The sequence below is a fragment of the Mytilus trossulus genome, chromosome 5 (genome assembly GCF_036588685.1).
Source record: "Mytilus trossulus isolate FHL-02 chromosome 5, PNRI_Mtr1.1.1.hap1, whole genome shotgun sequence".
Lineage (NCBI taxonomy): Eukaryota > Metazoa > Mollusca > Bivalvia > Mytilida > Mytilidae > Mytilus > Mytilus trossulus.
In genome coordinates this window covers 73,099,291-73,116,675 of record NC_086377.1, presented here as the reverse complement: position 1 = coordinate 73,116,675, position 17,385 = coordinate 73,099,291, and the positions used below count along the sequence as shown (strand labels likewise).

The window sequence follows — 17,385 nt, the reverse complement described above, 5'->3', positions numbered from 1 at the left end:
GCATTTAATTCTTCAACTTCCAACAATGACAGTACTTGTTTCCCTTGCTACCAAATTAGCAATCTCAAGTTCAAGTGGAACAGAGGCATTGGGCATTGCCTCTCCCCAACAAGGATGTTGAAAGGTAAGATCTGTGATTGCTTTCTTGAGGACATCGATATCTGGATCTGTTTTGTCTGTTGCATTGACAAATATTTGATTGTCGATGACCAGATGTTCTCGTCCTTCATGATCTTTAAATAAATCTTCTACTCCACTATATAAGTCTGTACGCCATGTTTCAATATCCTCCTATAAAGAAATGTAGAAGTACAGGAGAGTGATAAGATTTTGCAAGGAAATACAATGTTTGCAATACTTAAGGAATGGAATAACCGTTATGGAATAAACGTTTCACAAATGATATCGGATATGTTCCTTACGTCGTAACTACAATCCCCTTCTCTTTCATGAATGTGACCTACTGAATTAGACTATTTACCGGATTTGTAATCACATAAGCAACACGACAGGTGCCACATGTGGAGCAGGATCTGCTTACCCTTCCGGAGCACCTGAGATCACCCCTAGTTTTTGGTGGGGTTCGTGTTGTTTATTCTTTAGTTTTCTATGTTGTGTCGTGTGTACTATTGTTTTTCTGTTGCTTTTTTTAAATTTTTAGCCTTGGCAGTTTGTTTTAGATTTATGAGTTTGACTGTCCCTTTGGTATCTTTCGTCCCTCTTTTAAGTTCAGGTAAAAGGAATTTACCGCTATTTCACTAATCTAAAACACAAAACCTGAAGAACAATAATTGATGATCTTAGACATGATCATTATTTCTAAACAATGGAAATGTAAAATTAAACAAGGGCTGGCAAAATTACAGCAAACCGTCTATTGATTGTATCATAATTAAATAATTCAAGGGTCATAACTCCTGAATACCAAAATTAATAATATTCAACAAAACACATTGAGATTTAAATAGGATTGCATTAATTGTTCTTGGTTATTGCACATAATCGATATAAAGTGCAATCCCCAATGAATCAAAGATTAATACTCATGCACAAACAGCACAGTAGGATTTTTTTAATATCTAATTTGACCTTCATTTTTTTTCATGAGAAACAACATATCAAAATTTGAAAAGGATTGGATCAAACTTTTTCTAAAGTTATCGGACAGAAATCTGAAATGTCATGCTGGTCCATTTCCCAACTAATCAAAGATCTCACTTAAGAAATCAGTCTGAAGGCTTAAGAATCTGGGTGAAACCGGGTCATTTTCAGAATTCCCGGGTTATTTAATGACCCGGCGGGTATTGAAAAAATTTCAGAGAGATCTATACACTTGAACACAAGTTAGGCCAATTACCCCCAAACTCAAACCGAGCTTTCCCTTTGTGATATGGAACCTTGTAGTACAATTTCATAAAGATTCGTACACTTACACACAAGTTATCCTGAAACTAGAAACATGCTTGTTTTTTACTCCTTTTTGGTCCCTTATTCTTAAAGTTTTGAGACAATTACCCCCAAAATCAATCCAAGCCTTCCCTTTGTTGTATGGTACACTTGAACATAAGTTATTGTCAGGAAACTAGAAAAAAGCTTATTTTTGGCCCCTTTTTGGCCCCTTATTCCTAAACGCTTTGGGCAATTACCCCCAAACTCCAGCTTTCCCTTTGCGATATGGAACCTTTTAGTACAATTTTTAGAAAGATCCCTACACCTACACACAAGTTATTATCATGAAACTAGAATAATACTTGTTTTTTGCCCCTTTTTTTGGCCCCTAATTTCTAAAATTACCCGAAAATCAATCCCAGCATACCCTTTGTGATATGGAACATTTTGGTACAATGTCAGAGAGATCCATACACTCACACACAAGTTTTGTCTGGAAGTTACAAATATGCTTAGTATTTGCCCCATTTGGCTGTTAATACCTAAACTGTTGGTTGCATAACCCCCAAAATCAATCCCAACCTTCCTTTGTAGTATTGAACCTTATGGTAAATTTTATAGAAATGGATTCACTAAAACTAAAATTAGAGTGCGAAAACCAATGTGCGCCAACGTCATACCAATATAAAAAAAATTTTTGCGGTCGTATAAAAAGAATAATCTAACTAATTTGAATCTTATAGAAAAAAAACATTTTAAAAAAGGCCTATATCAAAAGACTTTCTAAATATTGGTGTTAACTGAGCTTCCTCTACATTGATTTACTTTCCTGTTGATAGAAGTTGTGTAGATATATTAAAAAAGTTATTCAATTAACTCTGCATTTCATTGCAGAAATATTTTCTGAGTCATAAACATGTATCTTGCATGTCTTGGGTACTTCAAAGCAATATCATTTTTTTTATTTGGTGTTTCTATAAAATATTTTGGATTTTTTTGGTGACATGGTTACTAAGCTTGTAAACAGGAAAAAGAAGGTCTTAGGGGAGGGGAATTTGATTGGTTAACTTCTGGTGATGTTTACTATCTTATATGCAATGACATGTTGTTATATTTTCACTGTAGTACTGGACAGGATAAAATGTATTTCTTTATTTAAAACAAAGATAAATTATGCACTATGTTTTGAAGAATGCCAATAAATCAAAGACTAATAGTAGAAAATCAATAGTGGTATTACTCCTCAAACCAGCCTTCCAATAATGAATTTCAACAGTTATCTCACATTTGCCATTATTTTCTAAAAAAGAATTAAGTTTGCTGTTTTATAAAAAAAAAAATACCATTGTTTGTGTCTTGACGACCTCTATATATCATAGTATACTAGAACACACCTGCGAAATGGCAGCCATTTAGAGCATGTGTGAAAGGATGTAAACTGTTGTAGGATGAATTTTTGTAATAGATTTTATGACTGGAGAATTTCAGGAAAGATATCAAAAGTATCTTAAACATGAACTGATGTCAATATAACGTTTTGAATTTTTCACCAGCAGACTTAGGTTTTGTTATGAACATCATCATGTGAAAATTGGAGGGCTATGGAAGGTATCTAAATTTAGGGTACATATGTAGGTAGGTGATATTTTTTTAGGCAAATCTGGGCATTTGCTGGGAAACACTGTTTTGTCCGTCTCTAGATACAATTCCTGATTTAATCACAATCGGAAGTTAGTTGTCCAAAGCTTGTAAAAAGGAAGTTAACTACAATCATGACAATAAACATGATTTTGGTTATAGGTATCCTGAATTTTGGCAACAGACGGATTAGTTTATGTGGAGATCAACGACACAACATTAAAATGTAACACACACAGAAACGGACTAAGCATTAGACAAAAACTGATGAGAATATCAAATTTAACATCAAAACCAAATACAATCATTCCATACACCACATATAGTTGACCTGCTGATTGTATTATCTAAGAAACGGACCTAATCACGTAACTTAAACCTTGATCACTGATCCATGAATTGAGGTCAAGGTCAGGCTAACCTTGTCTGACGGACATGTAGACGTTGCAAGGAACCCATATGAACCAAATATAGTTATCCGATTAATCATAAGTGAGAAATTTAAACATGATAAAAAAAACTGTAATTTTTTTTCAAGCAGTCACTGAACTATGAAAAGGAAGTCAAGGACAATTATGGGCATATGACAGACGGAAACTTCGTAACATAAGGTATCTGCATATATGGTATGAAGCATCCAGGTCTTCTAACTTCTGAACCGTCGCCGGATAGTAATAACTGTGTCTCGCATACTGCGATTTTCTTCGCAGACAAGACAATAAAACCAATCAGAAATCCTTTTGTAGGTTCAGATTCAAAATTATTAGTCATGTTTGCTTGTAAAAACACATTCACATCAAGCATTACATAGTCCCCTACCGGTTAAAAATTCATTGTACAAAATGCTAATTCATATAATTTGATCTATGACTTGTCATGGTGTAAACTTTTTAACAAATATCAAATCAATATCTTCAAGCATAAACAAAAAGTGTGGAAAACTGATTATTTGAGTGAATCCAAGGACCATTACTGGCTCTGTAACTAGTCATGATAAAACTAATATACCAAATATCAAATCAATATTTTCAAGCATGACAAAAACTAGAGGCTCTAAAGAGCCTTTGTCGCTCATTTTGGTCTATGTGCATATTCAACAACAGACACTCTCCAACATTGTAGACAAGAATAGAATTCACGACAAAAATCAGTTTTGTTGATCTTGTTTTGCTGATCATTTAGCCTGTTTAGTTTCTCTCTTTCTTCTTTAGTATTTGCACAAAACACAGAAGAGGATAAACAAAAATCCTCATTTAAGGACAATCACTCCTATAAAGAGTCACGGCAAAATTTGACTTGTTAGTAGATCTTCACTTGCTGATCATTTTTGTGATTTAAAGTGTATCTTCATCTAATATAATTTTCTATCATATATGACAAAACGCCTAAAAAAAAGGTGAAAATGGTCTCTACAGGGCAATAATTCTAATAAGGCGTCGTCTGACCACTTCCTCCATATTGTCTTCATTGTAGATTTCGTTTTGCTGATCATTTTTCCCTAGCTAAGTTTCTATCTGTCTATCATAATTTTAAGATACAAGAAAAAAACGCAAAAAAATGGTCAAAATCATGAAAGGGCAATAACTCTAATAAGGAGTCGATTGACGATTTTGACCATATTGACCTATGTGTAGAACTTGTCTTGCTGATCATCTTACAGTGGACCGTGAAATTGGGATAAAAACTCTCATTTGGCATTAAAATTAGAAAGATCCTATCATAGGAAATATGTGTACTAGGTTTCAAGTTGTTCGAACTTCAACTTCATCAAAAACTACCTTGACCAAAAACTTTAACCTGAAGCGGGACAGACGAACGGATGGACAAATGAACCCACAGACCAGAAAACATGATGCCCCTCTACTATCTTTGGGGAAGCGTAAAAATAATGTCCCTCTACTATCGTAGGTGGGGCATAAAAATGAAAAAATGGGTAAAATTTGTCATTTAAGGGCAATAAATCCTAACAGAAGTCATCTGACAGTTTTGACATGTATAGAAAATTGGTAGAGATCAACATCCTGAACATTTTTGGTCTTGTCAGATTTCCTCTCTTTATAATGGTTTTCAAAATAATAGACAAAACTTGTATTTTACCCCTATGTTCTATTTTTAGCCATGTTGGCCATCTTGGTTGGCAGGCGAGGTCATCAGGCATATTTTTTAAACTAGATACCCCAATGATGATTGTTGCCAAGTGTGATTGAATTTGGCAAAGTAGTTTCAGAGGAGAAGAATTTTGTAAAAGATTACAAAAATTGTTAAAAATTGACTATAAAGGGCAATAACTCCTTTAGGGGTCAATTGACAATTTTTGTCTTGAAGACTTATTTGTAGATCTTACTTTGCTTAACATTATTTCTGTTTACAGTTTATCTCTATCTATAACAACATTCAAGATAATAACCAAAAACTGCAAAATGTCCTTAAAATTACCAATTCAGGGGCAGCGACCCAACAATGGGTTTTCTGATTCGTCTGAAAATTTCAAGGCAGATAGATCTAAACATGATGAACATTTATACCCCATGTCAGATTTGCTCTAAATGCTTTAGTTTCAGAGATATAAGCCAAAAATTGCATTTTACCCCTATGTTCTATTTTTAACCATGGCGGTTGTGTTGGTTGGTAGTCAGGGTCGTCGGACACATATTTAAAACTAGATACATGAATGATGATTGTGGTCAAGTTTGGTTTAAGGGCAAGGTATGATAAGGGGCATTTTTGGCCCCCTCTTCAAATAACTTAATATTTTATCCCCATCATTAGTCTATGCATAGTGACTTAAAAAAATGTTAAACATTTTGTGTTTATGTGATTGTTTGGTTGCCTAGCAACGGGTTTTACAAAATGAACTATAATATCAATCTTTGATGCATTTGCCCTAGGGAAAGACTTATGAATCCATTAAGATGAAAGATAATGTGTAACCAAACACTTGAATATTTATTATTGTTGGATTTATCATTTTAAGAAAGTCTAAGTAGCAACCTAGCAACCGCAATGTTGCCTAGTGACCACACAAAAGGACTTTTTTTTATCTAATGTTATCCATAAAAAAATGAAAAATTCAAATATTTCTTTCTCGACTCCTATATTGATATATTAAGTAATCATGTTTGCATTTAAGAACAATGTGATTTTGTATCTATATAACCCATCATATGAAACAGAGTTTTCCTTAGCAACGCATAGTTAGTTTAAAGTTAACAGTTGAAGAACATTTCAAAAGGTGTTTTAAAATCACTGAGTGTAATATTTAAGCTTGAAACGTAGAAATAAAGGTTACTTATAAATACCTTTAGTGCAGATGTACAATTTTAATATAATGCTTTATTCAATGTGTCCATGGTAACACCGGAACGTATCCATGACTAAATATTAATTGATTAAATGCTTCGCAAATCAGATATATTAATATTGATATATATCTAAGTATGTATTTTTATATGAAAGAGAGACAGCAGATACCTATTTTTTTAGTTTTGCATACTGTTTAATAAGTTAAGATTCTTTGCTGTTAACTACAGCCTCATGACATGTAACCCCCCAACTTAAACCGAGTTTTGTGGCAATAATCATTATATATATATACATTTCATAACATTTAGTTGAGACAAATATAAATTAGAGATCGTAAACTAAAAAATCAGCAATTTTTCCATTTGTCAAGCAGCATAACCCAAGAACGGAAAATAGACTTCACCAAAATTTAAACTTGGTCTGTGTTTAATGGTAATAAACATTTTGTATAAGTTTCATAGCATTTGGTTGAAGCAAACTGAAGTTAGAGAACGGAAATGAAAAATTCAGCAATTTTTCCTTTAGTAAAAGGGCTTAACTCTTGAACTGTAAAAGTGGCGACACCAAAATTCAAACTCTATCTGTGTTTTGTGGTAATGAGCCAATGTGTATAAGATTCATATTATTCGCTAGAGACAAACTAAAGTTAGAAAATGGAAACGAAAATTTCAGCATTTTTCCTTTTGTAAAGGAGCATAACTCTAGGATGGTAAAAGTGAGGCCACCAAAATCAAACTTGACCTGTGTTTTGTGGTAATAAGCATTGTGTATAAGTTTCATAACAGTTGGTTGAGGCAAACTAAAGTTAGAGATCTGAAACCAATTTTGGATTGTACAGACGGACGTATGTATAGACGGATATGGGTACACCTTGATGCCCGCTCTGCTAAAGCAGGGGCATAAAAATCAGAGAACGGATGCATGCCCTTTACCTCTGACGCTAGGCACAAAAACATAGTTGAGAATTATTAGAATAGAAAATATTGATGTGTAAACTTGGCTGCTGTCTTTCAAACTTTACATAAACGTCCATTTTTTAATCCTCTTTATAGTTGTAAAATAAATCTGATGCAGTAGAAAGTAGTACCAGTCATATTATTTCGAATGGTGCATACTGTACAGTGTGATTGTTAAATTGATCTACATATTGATAATTTTTAACTGGGGCTGAGAAGATAGGGGGCGGTGAGCCGGTGACTTTGCGTTCTTTTACATATTTTTTTTCTAAGTCAAAAGATGAATATATCATGAAAAAACGAATAATAACATATTTATCTTTGGGCAATCCTGAAAATGATAGGAGTATAGTGGTTTAAGTCATTTTGTTCAATGCATTAATTATAAAAAAGAAGATGTGGTATGATTGCCAAATGACAATTGAACTCTTCATAAAAGATCAAAATGACACAGAAATTAACAACTTTAGGTCACCGAACAACCTTCAACAATGAGCAAAGGCCATACCTCATAGTCAGTAATAAAAGGCCCCGGAAAACAATTCAAAAGAGAAAACCAATGGCCTAATATATGCAATGGAATGTGTCAAAAAGACAATTTATTTCTTTTACAAAAATTAGTGCTATTATCCTTTAATGGATTATCAAGTCACATATAGCCACTTATTATTTTTTTTTTTATATTAGAGAACAGATTCTAAAAAAAAAAAGTGAAAAGAAATAAAATAAAATAAAGTAGTCGCAGAAAAGATACAGTAGTAGTATCTTTTTGTAACTGAAACTTCTATCATGTTGTAATGTCAGCTTTTTGCACTTGCTGGAGATGTCTTCCATGTAAATTAGACTATCATGAGATAAAGTGTTGATTTCTAACATTGACTTTCCTTTAGAAATAAAGTTATGTTTCTCGGTATAGATCTGTCGTCTGTAAAACAGATGTTTTAAATAAGTTATCTACATATCCTATTGACATACGGTCATGTATGAGATTCATTTTAAGTTCCAATGTCCTTGAAATGTTTGCGTTCCTTTTATTTTCGCTCTTCAACTCCTACCGCGAAAAAAGCAAAAATAAAACTGAATTAAAAATTTCCCTGTTTACAGTATAATGTTTTGGTCAGTTTGTATTAATGGAGCGCTCGTAGAGAACCATGACTTTCTGTAGAAAAACTGGCAATCCTAGTCAATTAAGATTGGAGTAGAACGCATCTGCAACGTGCGGGTAGCGAACTCACAACCTCAGTATTGACAAGTTAATACTACAGTAGGTAAACTATTTAGACCACTCTGCCGCCAAAGCCTCTCTAGTAGCAAATGATAGGCATGTTTTCCATTGTTGAAGACCGAACGGTGACCTATAGTTGTTAATTTCTGTGTCATTTGGTCTTTTGAGTAGAATTGTTTCATTCGCAACCATACCACATCTTCTTATCTTTAGATAACTTAAATGAATAAGTTTGATTGACAGCTGTCATTTTCTTTATCATCTTGTGGCATTTATGTAGAATTGTTTGAGTAAATAAGTGAATATGTAAAGAATGCCTTTATAGCAGCTAACATTAGTTCACTTACCTTTGGTACTTTGTCTTTATGCGTAGCAACAAACAAAATCTTTGGAATTCCTGTATATACTGCCTTACAATAAGTTAGGATACAGTTGACCCAATGTTGTAAAAATACTGAAAATAAAACACATGAATATAATATGAATATTTGCATTTCCTGGATCTCTAACAGCAACATATATCATTATTCATGTTTTAAAGCTGGTTTCAGTTTGCCATATCAATAACATTTCAAGGACTAAGTTGATTACTCTTGCAAGTAGTTAGATTAGCCTATAAAAATCATTCCCAACTGTTTCAATATGAGTTTGAAACCATTTTTGTTAATCACAAAATAGTTCGGTGCCATTGCAGCTGATTCTGAATTTGTCACTTACAGGTCTGAGGTCATCAGCAATGGAAGATGGTATTAGGAAATTAGAGCTGTTATTTTACTTGGATTATGGTAATAACCTTTAAAGTTAATAAATCCATAAATGAAACTTAACTTTCTAACTCTTAAATAATTATTCTAAACTACAATGTGTAGCACACAGAGTGAACACTCATTCAAAGTTAAGAAGTATTAGGCACACTAGTTTCAAAGGAGAAGATTTTTGAATGTTAGCAAACTTGATGAACACATTTCGTAAAATTTTCTTTAAAGGGCAATAACTCCTTAAGGAGTCAACTGACAAATTTGGTCATGTAACTGTTCTGTAGACCTTATTATGCTGAACATTATTGCTGTTTACAGTTTATATCTATCTATAATAATATTCAAGATAATAACAAACAAGAGGCTCTCAAGAGCCTGAATCGCTCACCTCATTTTTTTTGGTTAAATCTCTCATCAATGATTATTTTGGCTTTTCAATTTATTTAAATGTTCTTTTTTCTTCAAAAGCAAAAAAAAACCAATCATTTTCTCCTCTGTTCTATTTCAGCCATAGGAGCTATGTTTCTTGACATACAAGGAAATAAATATAAAATGTATACTAGATACTCTGAAACTCATTTAGCCTAAGTTTGGCTGAAATTGATACAGCAGTTTCAAAGGAGAAGATTTTTTAAAGTAAGTCAACATGATGAACAAATTGTGAAAAAAGTCTTTAAAGGGCAATAACTGCTTAATTTTGGTCAAATTGACTTATTTGTAGATCTTACTTTGCTGAACATTTTTGCTATTAACAGTTTATCTGAATCTATAATAATATTCAAGATAATAACCAAAAATAAAATTACCAAATAAGTGGCATTAACCAAACAATGGGTTGTTTGATTGATCTGATAGATCTTGACCTAATGAACATTTTAACCCCATGTCAGATTTGCTTTAAATGCTTTCGTTTTTGAGATATAAGCCAAAAACTGCATTTGACCCCTATGTTCTATTTTTAGCAATGGCGACCATGTTTGTTGATAGATCAAAACTTCGGATACAATTTATAAACTAGATACCCTAAGGATCATTCAGTTAAAGTTTGGAAGAATTTGGCCTAGTAGTTTCAGAAGAGAAGATTCTTGAAATAGTTTACGACGACAGACGACAGACGACGACAGACGACGGACGGCGACAGACGCCAAGTGATGGCATAGGCTCACATGGCTATGCCAGGTGAGCTAAAAACTGCAAAATTTCCTCAAAACTACCAATTTAGTGGCAGCAACCCAACAACGGGTTGTTCGATTCGTCTGAAAATTTCAGGGTTTTTAGAGACGATTTTTAAATGTTAGCAAACTTGATGAACAAATTGTGTAAAATTGTCTTTAAAGGGCAATAACTCCTCAAGGGGTCAATTGACAATTTAGGTCATCATTTTTTTTTGTAGACCTTATTTTGCTGAACATTATTGCTGTTTACAGTTTATATCTATCTATAATGATATTCAAGATAATAAAAAAAAACAGCCAAATTTCCTTAAAACTACCAATTTAGTGGCAGCAACCCAACAATGAGTTGTTCGATTCGTCTGACAATTTCAGGGCTGATACAAGTTGACCAATTGAAAATATTACCGCGCGTCAATTTGCTCTAAAAGCTTTAGTTTTTGAGATATAAGCAAAAAACTGCATATGCCCCCTATGTTCTATTTTTAGCCATGGCGGCCATGTTTGTCGATGGATCAAAACTTCGAATACAATTTATAAACTAGATACCCTTAGGAACATTTAGTTAAAGTTTGAAGGTATTTGGCCCAATAGTTTCAGAGGAGAAGATTTTTGAAATAGTTTACGACGACAGACGCCAAGTGATGGCATAAGCTCACATTGGGCCCTTTGGGTCCCGGTGATCTAAAAATGACGATAGCACAATAACACAATGGCAGGATGTATAAATACCAAGCCATGCCAGGAGGATATTACCAAACATGAACAACAGAAAAGTAAATAATTTACGAAGACAGATAAAAAACACACTATAACAACATGAACAAGTATTTCAGATGATGAACAACGTCAGTACCTTGAATCTATACTTCAAGGCCATCATGTATTGCAATGAATTATTTGTGCCGTTGATGCAGAATATTTATCAATCAGGTCTTGGGATCTTCTGAACAACTTCTTAAGAAAAAGGACAAGACGTTCTTTGACATAACTCTGATTTATCAACTTTCTGCTCAGACACTGGTGACGTTTAAGATATACTTATCACAAATTTCCACCAGAACTATAAAATACTGTTTTATAAACTGATCCGCAAATTCTCAGAAAAAGTGTTAAATGGTGTCTCATAAATACTGATGATAAAACTTCCCCAAAAACTATAAAAGATTGTCGTTCAAAATTACTAAAATGACTGAAATCTGCCTTTTATTCACTGGAAATAAACTGGTTATATAAAATTTCCCTGTTTGGGTTTTTTTTTCTTAAAGAAGGAGGGGGTGAAAATGAATGGAACGCATCCATTGTATGGTCATATGGGAGCTGCTGCAATAGTGGATCGAAATTTCCTTAAATCATTTTTTACTTTGATTCTGTCTTGCAGGTAAACAATCATGAACATGTTCTTGTTATGTTATGCATTTATTTTTTTGACATTGGACTTTAAGAACAATATATCCATCCATCTGGTCTTGACATGTTAAGTCCATTAAAAATGTAAGAATGGGTTTTAGAATGATTAAATTCATCAATAATGGGCACATCACTGAAATGATATTTCCTGGTTCATCTTAATATCATATAAAAGTAATCAGTAAGCAAATCAGAATGTCTCAAACAGGACTGTTGAAAGCCATTTGTGAAGATTGAAGTAGAATTTCTGAATAGTTCAATCATGTAAGGAAAAGTTTTATTATATTACCTGCTGGTGTTGGAGTCATATGCTGCCCAGGAAAACACAAGACATCAGGAACCTGTTCATGTAATCCTTTGCTTCCATCAAATACAACAAGAAACAAAGCTCTGTAGGTCATGAAGGTCTGGTGTGTTGTATAATATACATACTGTCCACCAAAATCCCAGAAGATTAGTCGTCGCACTTTCATCTTGTATTTTCCGCTCTTTAAACCTTTTTCCATTTTTCTTCTGATTTCATCTTTAGTCATCTTAGCTTTCATTTTCTGTTTCAGCTGCTGTCGTGATAGAGGTACAATGGAGGATGCCTGAGGTGGTAACGTTAGGGCTGCTGGAGGTTGTTTAGAGAGATTATCTGATGTGTTTAATGGGAGAGGCAATGCCATAGCTTGTGACTGCTGTAGAACACCTGGATTAACCATGTCATCATCTTTACTTCCAGAAGGACTTCTATCTGATGCTTGTTGTTGGTCTGACTTTTCTTTTAGATTATGTTCCATTTCTTCATTTGAAGTCATTAAAACCTAATTGTAGACAACATCCATGGCATTATACGTTTCTGTATGAAAAAAAAATGAAAAAACACACCACTGTATAGAATTATAAAAAAGATAGATATATGCTAATTCTTATATGAATAGCTAGCCAATTTCACTAAGTTAAAATAGAAATTTAAAACAAAGGTACAAATGCTAAAATGTTTCGGCTGCTTTACTAACCATGATTGATTTAATATTGGCAATCTTGAAAATAAGGCTAACACATGGTACAAAATTTCAATTTAAACAGCCCAGGCCATGCAAAAAACGTCCAACAAATCTATGGCTTGTATACAAATTTCTGATACAACATTTCAATTAAAACAAGAGGCTCTCAAGAGCCTGAATCACTCACCTGTAATGTTTTGCTCAAATCTTTCATCAATGATTATTTTTGCTTTTTAATAGATATTAATGAATGGCTTTTAAATGCCATTTAAATGTACTTTGTATCTGTCATATTTTCTTCAAAAGCAAATAAATGCATTTAACCCCTATGTTCCATTTTTGCCATAGTGGCTATGTTTCTTGAACAAGAATAAAATACAAAATTTATACTAGATACTCTTAAAACTCATTCAGCCCGAGTTTGGCTGAAATTGATTCAGCAGTTTTAAAGGAGAAGATTTTTTAAAGTGAGCAAACTAGATGAACAAATTGTGAATAAATGTCTTAAAGGTGGTATGGGTGTCTTCCGCCATCTTGGATTGTGAAAAACAGAAAAACTAAGGTCCAGATTTTCTGTCAAGTTAGCAAAATTTGATGCAGGATATTTAATGTGGATTTTAATTTAGAAGAACAAATTTATAAGAATTAAGGAATAACAGTACTGTAGTTGAAGAGTGCCACCGTCAATTGTAGATTTGACGGTCGCAAATGCAGTTTTACTGGCGACGCGTAGCGGAGACAGTAAAACGGAGATTTGCGACCGTCAAATCAAAATTGACGGTGGCAACTCTTCAACTACAGTACTGTTATTCCGATTCTAATGCATTTCAAAAAGAAATAATACGATGAAACTTGAAAAATGTCTAAATTTGACAAATAAAAAAAAATCCGCGAAACTTCATGAATGATTTTGGCGCAAAAGCGTCATGGATAAACGTGACGTCATACGAATGAAAACTTGCAAACTGGAGGTTATGACGTTACCTTTACGCTTCAAATTCGGATAAAATAACATTAAAACGACGAATTGGAGGTAGGTGTTGTTTTATTTTTGATTATATAGTAGTAATCGGACATTTGTTGATTCCATCATTTCAAAATGATTGTTCCTCCTTAGTTACGCCTGGTCAACAGTGGATTTGACGGCAACTTTCAGCCAATGAAAAACACTGTTACATATACAAATTGCATTAGAATATAACTTATAGATATTAATATTTTTACAAGCATTCATTATTTTTGGTTGTTTTGAAAAGTTTTTAAATTGGCATTTTCAGGGGAGGTAACTCTAAAACAGTACATTTTCTGAAGGATTCTACATGGAATTTTCCTATTTTGTATTTTAGCCAGAAAAAACGTACGGTGACCCTATCTTTTCTTTTGATATTCTCAAAGCATTGTCTGAAAGCAAGGCTTTTCCCTATTTGTTTTACAATTCTATCATTTTGTTTAGTTTCTAATCACGAAATGGTGTTTTTTCCTGTATAATTCATACATAATGTGTCATTTTGTCACAACCTGAAGCTTAAGAAAATGCGCAATGACCTATCATTTTTATTCTATTTTTGAACATATTTCAATAGAAGCTACGTTTTGGCAAAGTATGAACAAATTATATCATTTTTATTTTAGACTCCCATACCACCTTAAACGGCAATAACTACTTAAGGACACATTTGACAATTTTGGTCACATAACTTATTTGTAGATCTTACTTTGCTGAACATTTTTGCTGTTCACAGTTTATCTTAATCATTAATAATATTCAAGATAACCAAAAACTGCAAAATTCCTTAAAATTACCAATTTAGTGGCAGCAATCCAACAATGGACTGTTAGATTCATCTGACAATTTCAGGGCTGATAGAACTTCACATAATGAACACTTTTACCCCTGTCAGATTTGTTCTTACGCCTTTGTTTTTTAGATATAAGCCAAAAACTGCATTTTACCCCTATATTCTATTTTTAGCCATGGTGGCCATGTTTTTTGACGAAACATAAAACAAAACATGAACTTTATTCTAGATACCGTAAGGATCATTCAGCTAAAGTTTAATTGGAATTGGTACAGTAGTTTCAAAGGAGAAGATTTTTTAAAGTAAGCTAACTGTGAAAAATTGTCTTTAAAGGGCAATGACTCCTTAAGGACACATTTGTCAATTTTGGTCATATTAACTTATTTGTAGATCTTACGTTGCTGAACATTTTTGTTGTTCACAGTTTATCTTTATCATTAATACTATTCAAGATAATAACCAAAAACTGCAAAATTTCCTTAAAATTACCAATTTAGTGGAAGCAACCCAACAATGGGTTATTAGATTCATCTGAAAATTTCAGGGCTATTAGAACTTTACCTTATGAACACTTTCACCCCATAAGATTTGCTCTAACTGCTTTGGTTTTTGAGATATATTAGCCAAAAACTGCATTTTACCCCTATATTCTATTTTTAGCCATGGTGGCCATGTTTTTTGACGAAACAAAAAATAAAACACAATCTTTATGCAAGATACCCTAAGGATCATTCAGCTTAATTTTGGTTGGAATTGGTTAAGGAATTTCAGAGGAGAAGATGTTTGAAATAGTTTACACCAGACGGACGATGAACGGTGAGCTAAAAAAACAATCCCCTCCCCTGTCGATATGCGCATCTACATTGTATGTCCTTATTATCAACAAAGTTTCATGAAATTCTATTTTGTGCTTTCAGATGGGTTGAGATAACACAATGTTGCAGTAGTATGTTTAGGCCAAAATTACTAAATTCAAAGGGGCATAACTCCTAGAAAAAATTGAATTCTAATTTCCTGTTGATATGCACATCTTCATAGTATATATTATTATTATCTACAAAGTTTTATGAATGTATGTTGTCTTGTTTTTAGAAAAGTTGCGATGACAAGAACAGGAAGGACAGGCGGACTGATGACCTAATAACGGGTCAAAAACATGAGACCTATCCATCAGAGACCAAGTGTAGTTCTATAAATAAATTGGGAATGTGTCCATATAATGTTAACTAGAGGCTCTAAAGAGCCTGTGTCGCTCACCTTGGTCTATGTGAATACTTAACAAAGGACACAGATGGATTCATAACAAAATTGTGTTTTTGTGATGGTGATACAGTTGTATGTTTGTAGATCCTACTTTACTGAACATTCTTGCTGCTTGCAATTATCTCTATAATGAACTTGGCCCATTAGTTACAGAAGATAATGTTAGTGAAAATTTACAAATTTTGAATTGTTAAAAATTGACTGTAAAGGGCAATAACTCCTTAATTGGTCAATTGACCTTTTTGGTCATGATGACTTATTTAGGTTTTACCTTGCTGTACATTATTACTGTTTATAGTTTTATCGCTATCTATAATAATATTCAAGATAATAACCAAAAACAGCGAAATTTCCTTAATATTACCAATTCAGGGGCAGCAACCCAACAATAGGTTGTCTGATTCATCTGAAAATTTCAGGGCAGATAGATCTTGACCTGATAAACCATTTTACCTCGTGTCAGATTTGCTCTAAATGCTTTGGTTTTTGAGTTATAAACTAAAAACTGATTTTGACCCTATGTTCTATTTTTAGCCATGGTGGCCATCTTGTCATCGGACACAAATTTTAAACTAGATAGCCCAATGATGATTGTGGCCAAGTTTGGAATAATTTGGGCCAGTAGCTTCAGAGAAGATTTTTGTAAAAGATAACTAAGATTTACGGAAAATGGTTAAAAATTGACTATAAAGGGCAATAACTCGGTCATGTTCAGTTATTTGTAGATCTTACTTTGCTGAACATTTTTTGCAGTTTACAGTTTATCTCTATCTATAATAATATTCATGATAATATTCAAAAACAGCAAAATTTCCTTAAAATAACAAATTCAGAGGCAGCAACCTAACAATGGGTTGTCCGATTCATCTGAAAATTTCAGGACAGATAAATCTTGACCTGATAAACAATTATACCCACGTCAGATTTGCTCTAAATGCTTTAAGTTTTTGAGTTATAAGCCAAAAACTGCATTTTACCCCTATGTTCTATTTTTTGCCATGGCGGCCATCTTGGTTGGTTGGCCTGGTCACCGGACACAATTTTTAAACTATATACCTTAATAATGATTTTGGCCATGTTTGGTTAAATTTGCCTTAGTAGTTTCAGAGGAGAAGATTTTTGTAAAAGTTTACAGATGACGGACGCCCGACGACGACGGACGCCAAGTAATGAGATGAGCTCACTTGGCCCTTTGGGCTAGGTGAGCTAAAAATGGACATAACTCAAGAATGGTGAAAGTGATGCTACCCACATTTGAACTTGATCACAGTTTTGTGGTAATAAGCATTATTTAAAAATCATGGGTATGTATTATTTGTTAAGGGGCATAACTCCAGAACGCTAATAGTGACACCACCAAAATTCAAACTTGATCTGTGTTTTGTGGTAATAAGCATTGTGCATTAGTAACGTAGTATTTGGTTGAGGCAAACTAAAGTTAGAAAATGTAAAAGGGCATAACTGTAAAAAGCAAAAGTGTTGC

General features: G+C 33.3%; 1 protein-coding gene and 1 long non-coding RNA gene across 2 annotated transcripts in view; both read right to left on the bottom strand.

Moving 5' to 3' along the window:
- Nucleotides 1-17,385, bottom strand: part of LOC134719156 (uncharacterized) — a 173,954-nt gene that overhangs the window by 93,942 nt on the left and 62,627 nt on the right. The gene's annotated exons all lie outside the window — the stretch shown is intronic.
- Nucleotides 13-12,666, bottom strand: LOC134719154 (probable serine/threonine-protein kinase roco4). The gene is made up of 3 exons (XM_063582133.1): nt 12,141-12,666; nt 8,859-8,965; nt 13-291 (listed from the first exon to the last, which is right to left on the bottom strand). The coding sequence occupies exons 1-3, from the start codon at nt 12,649-12,651 to the stop codon at nt 13-15; spliced, it is 897 nt and encodes a 298-aa protein (XP_063438203.1). The 5' UTR covers nt 12,652-12,666.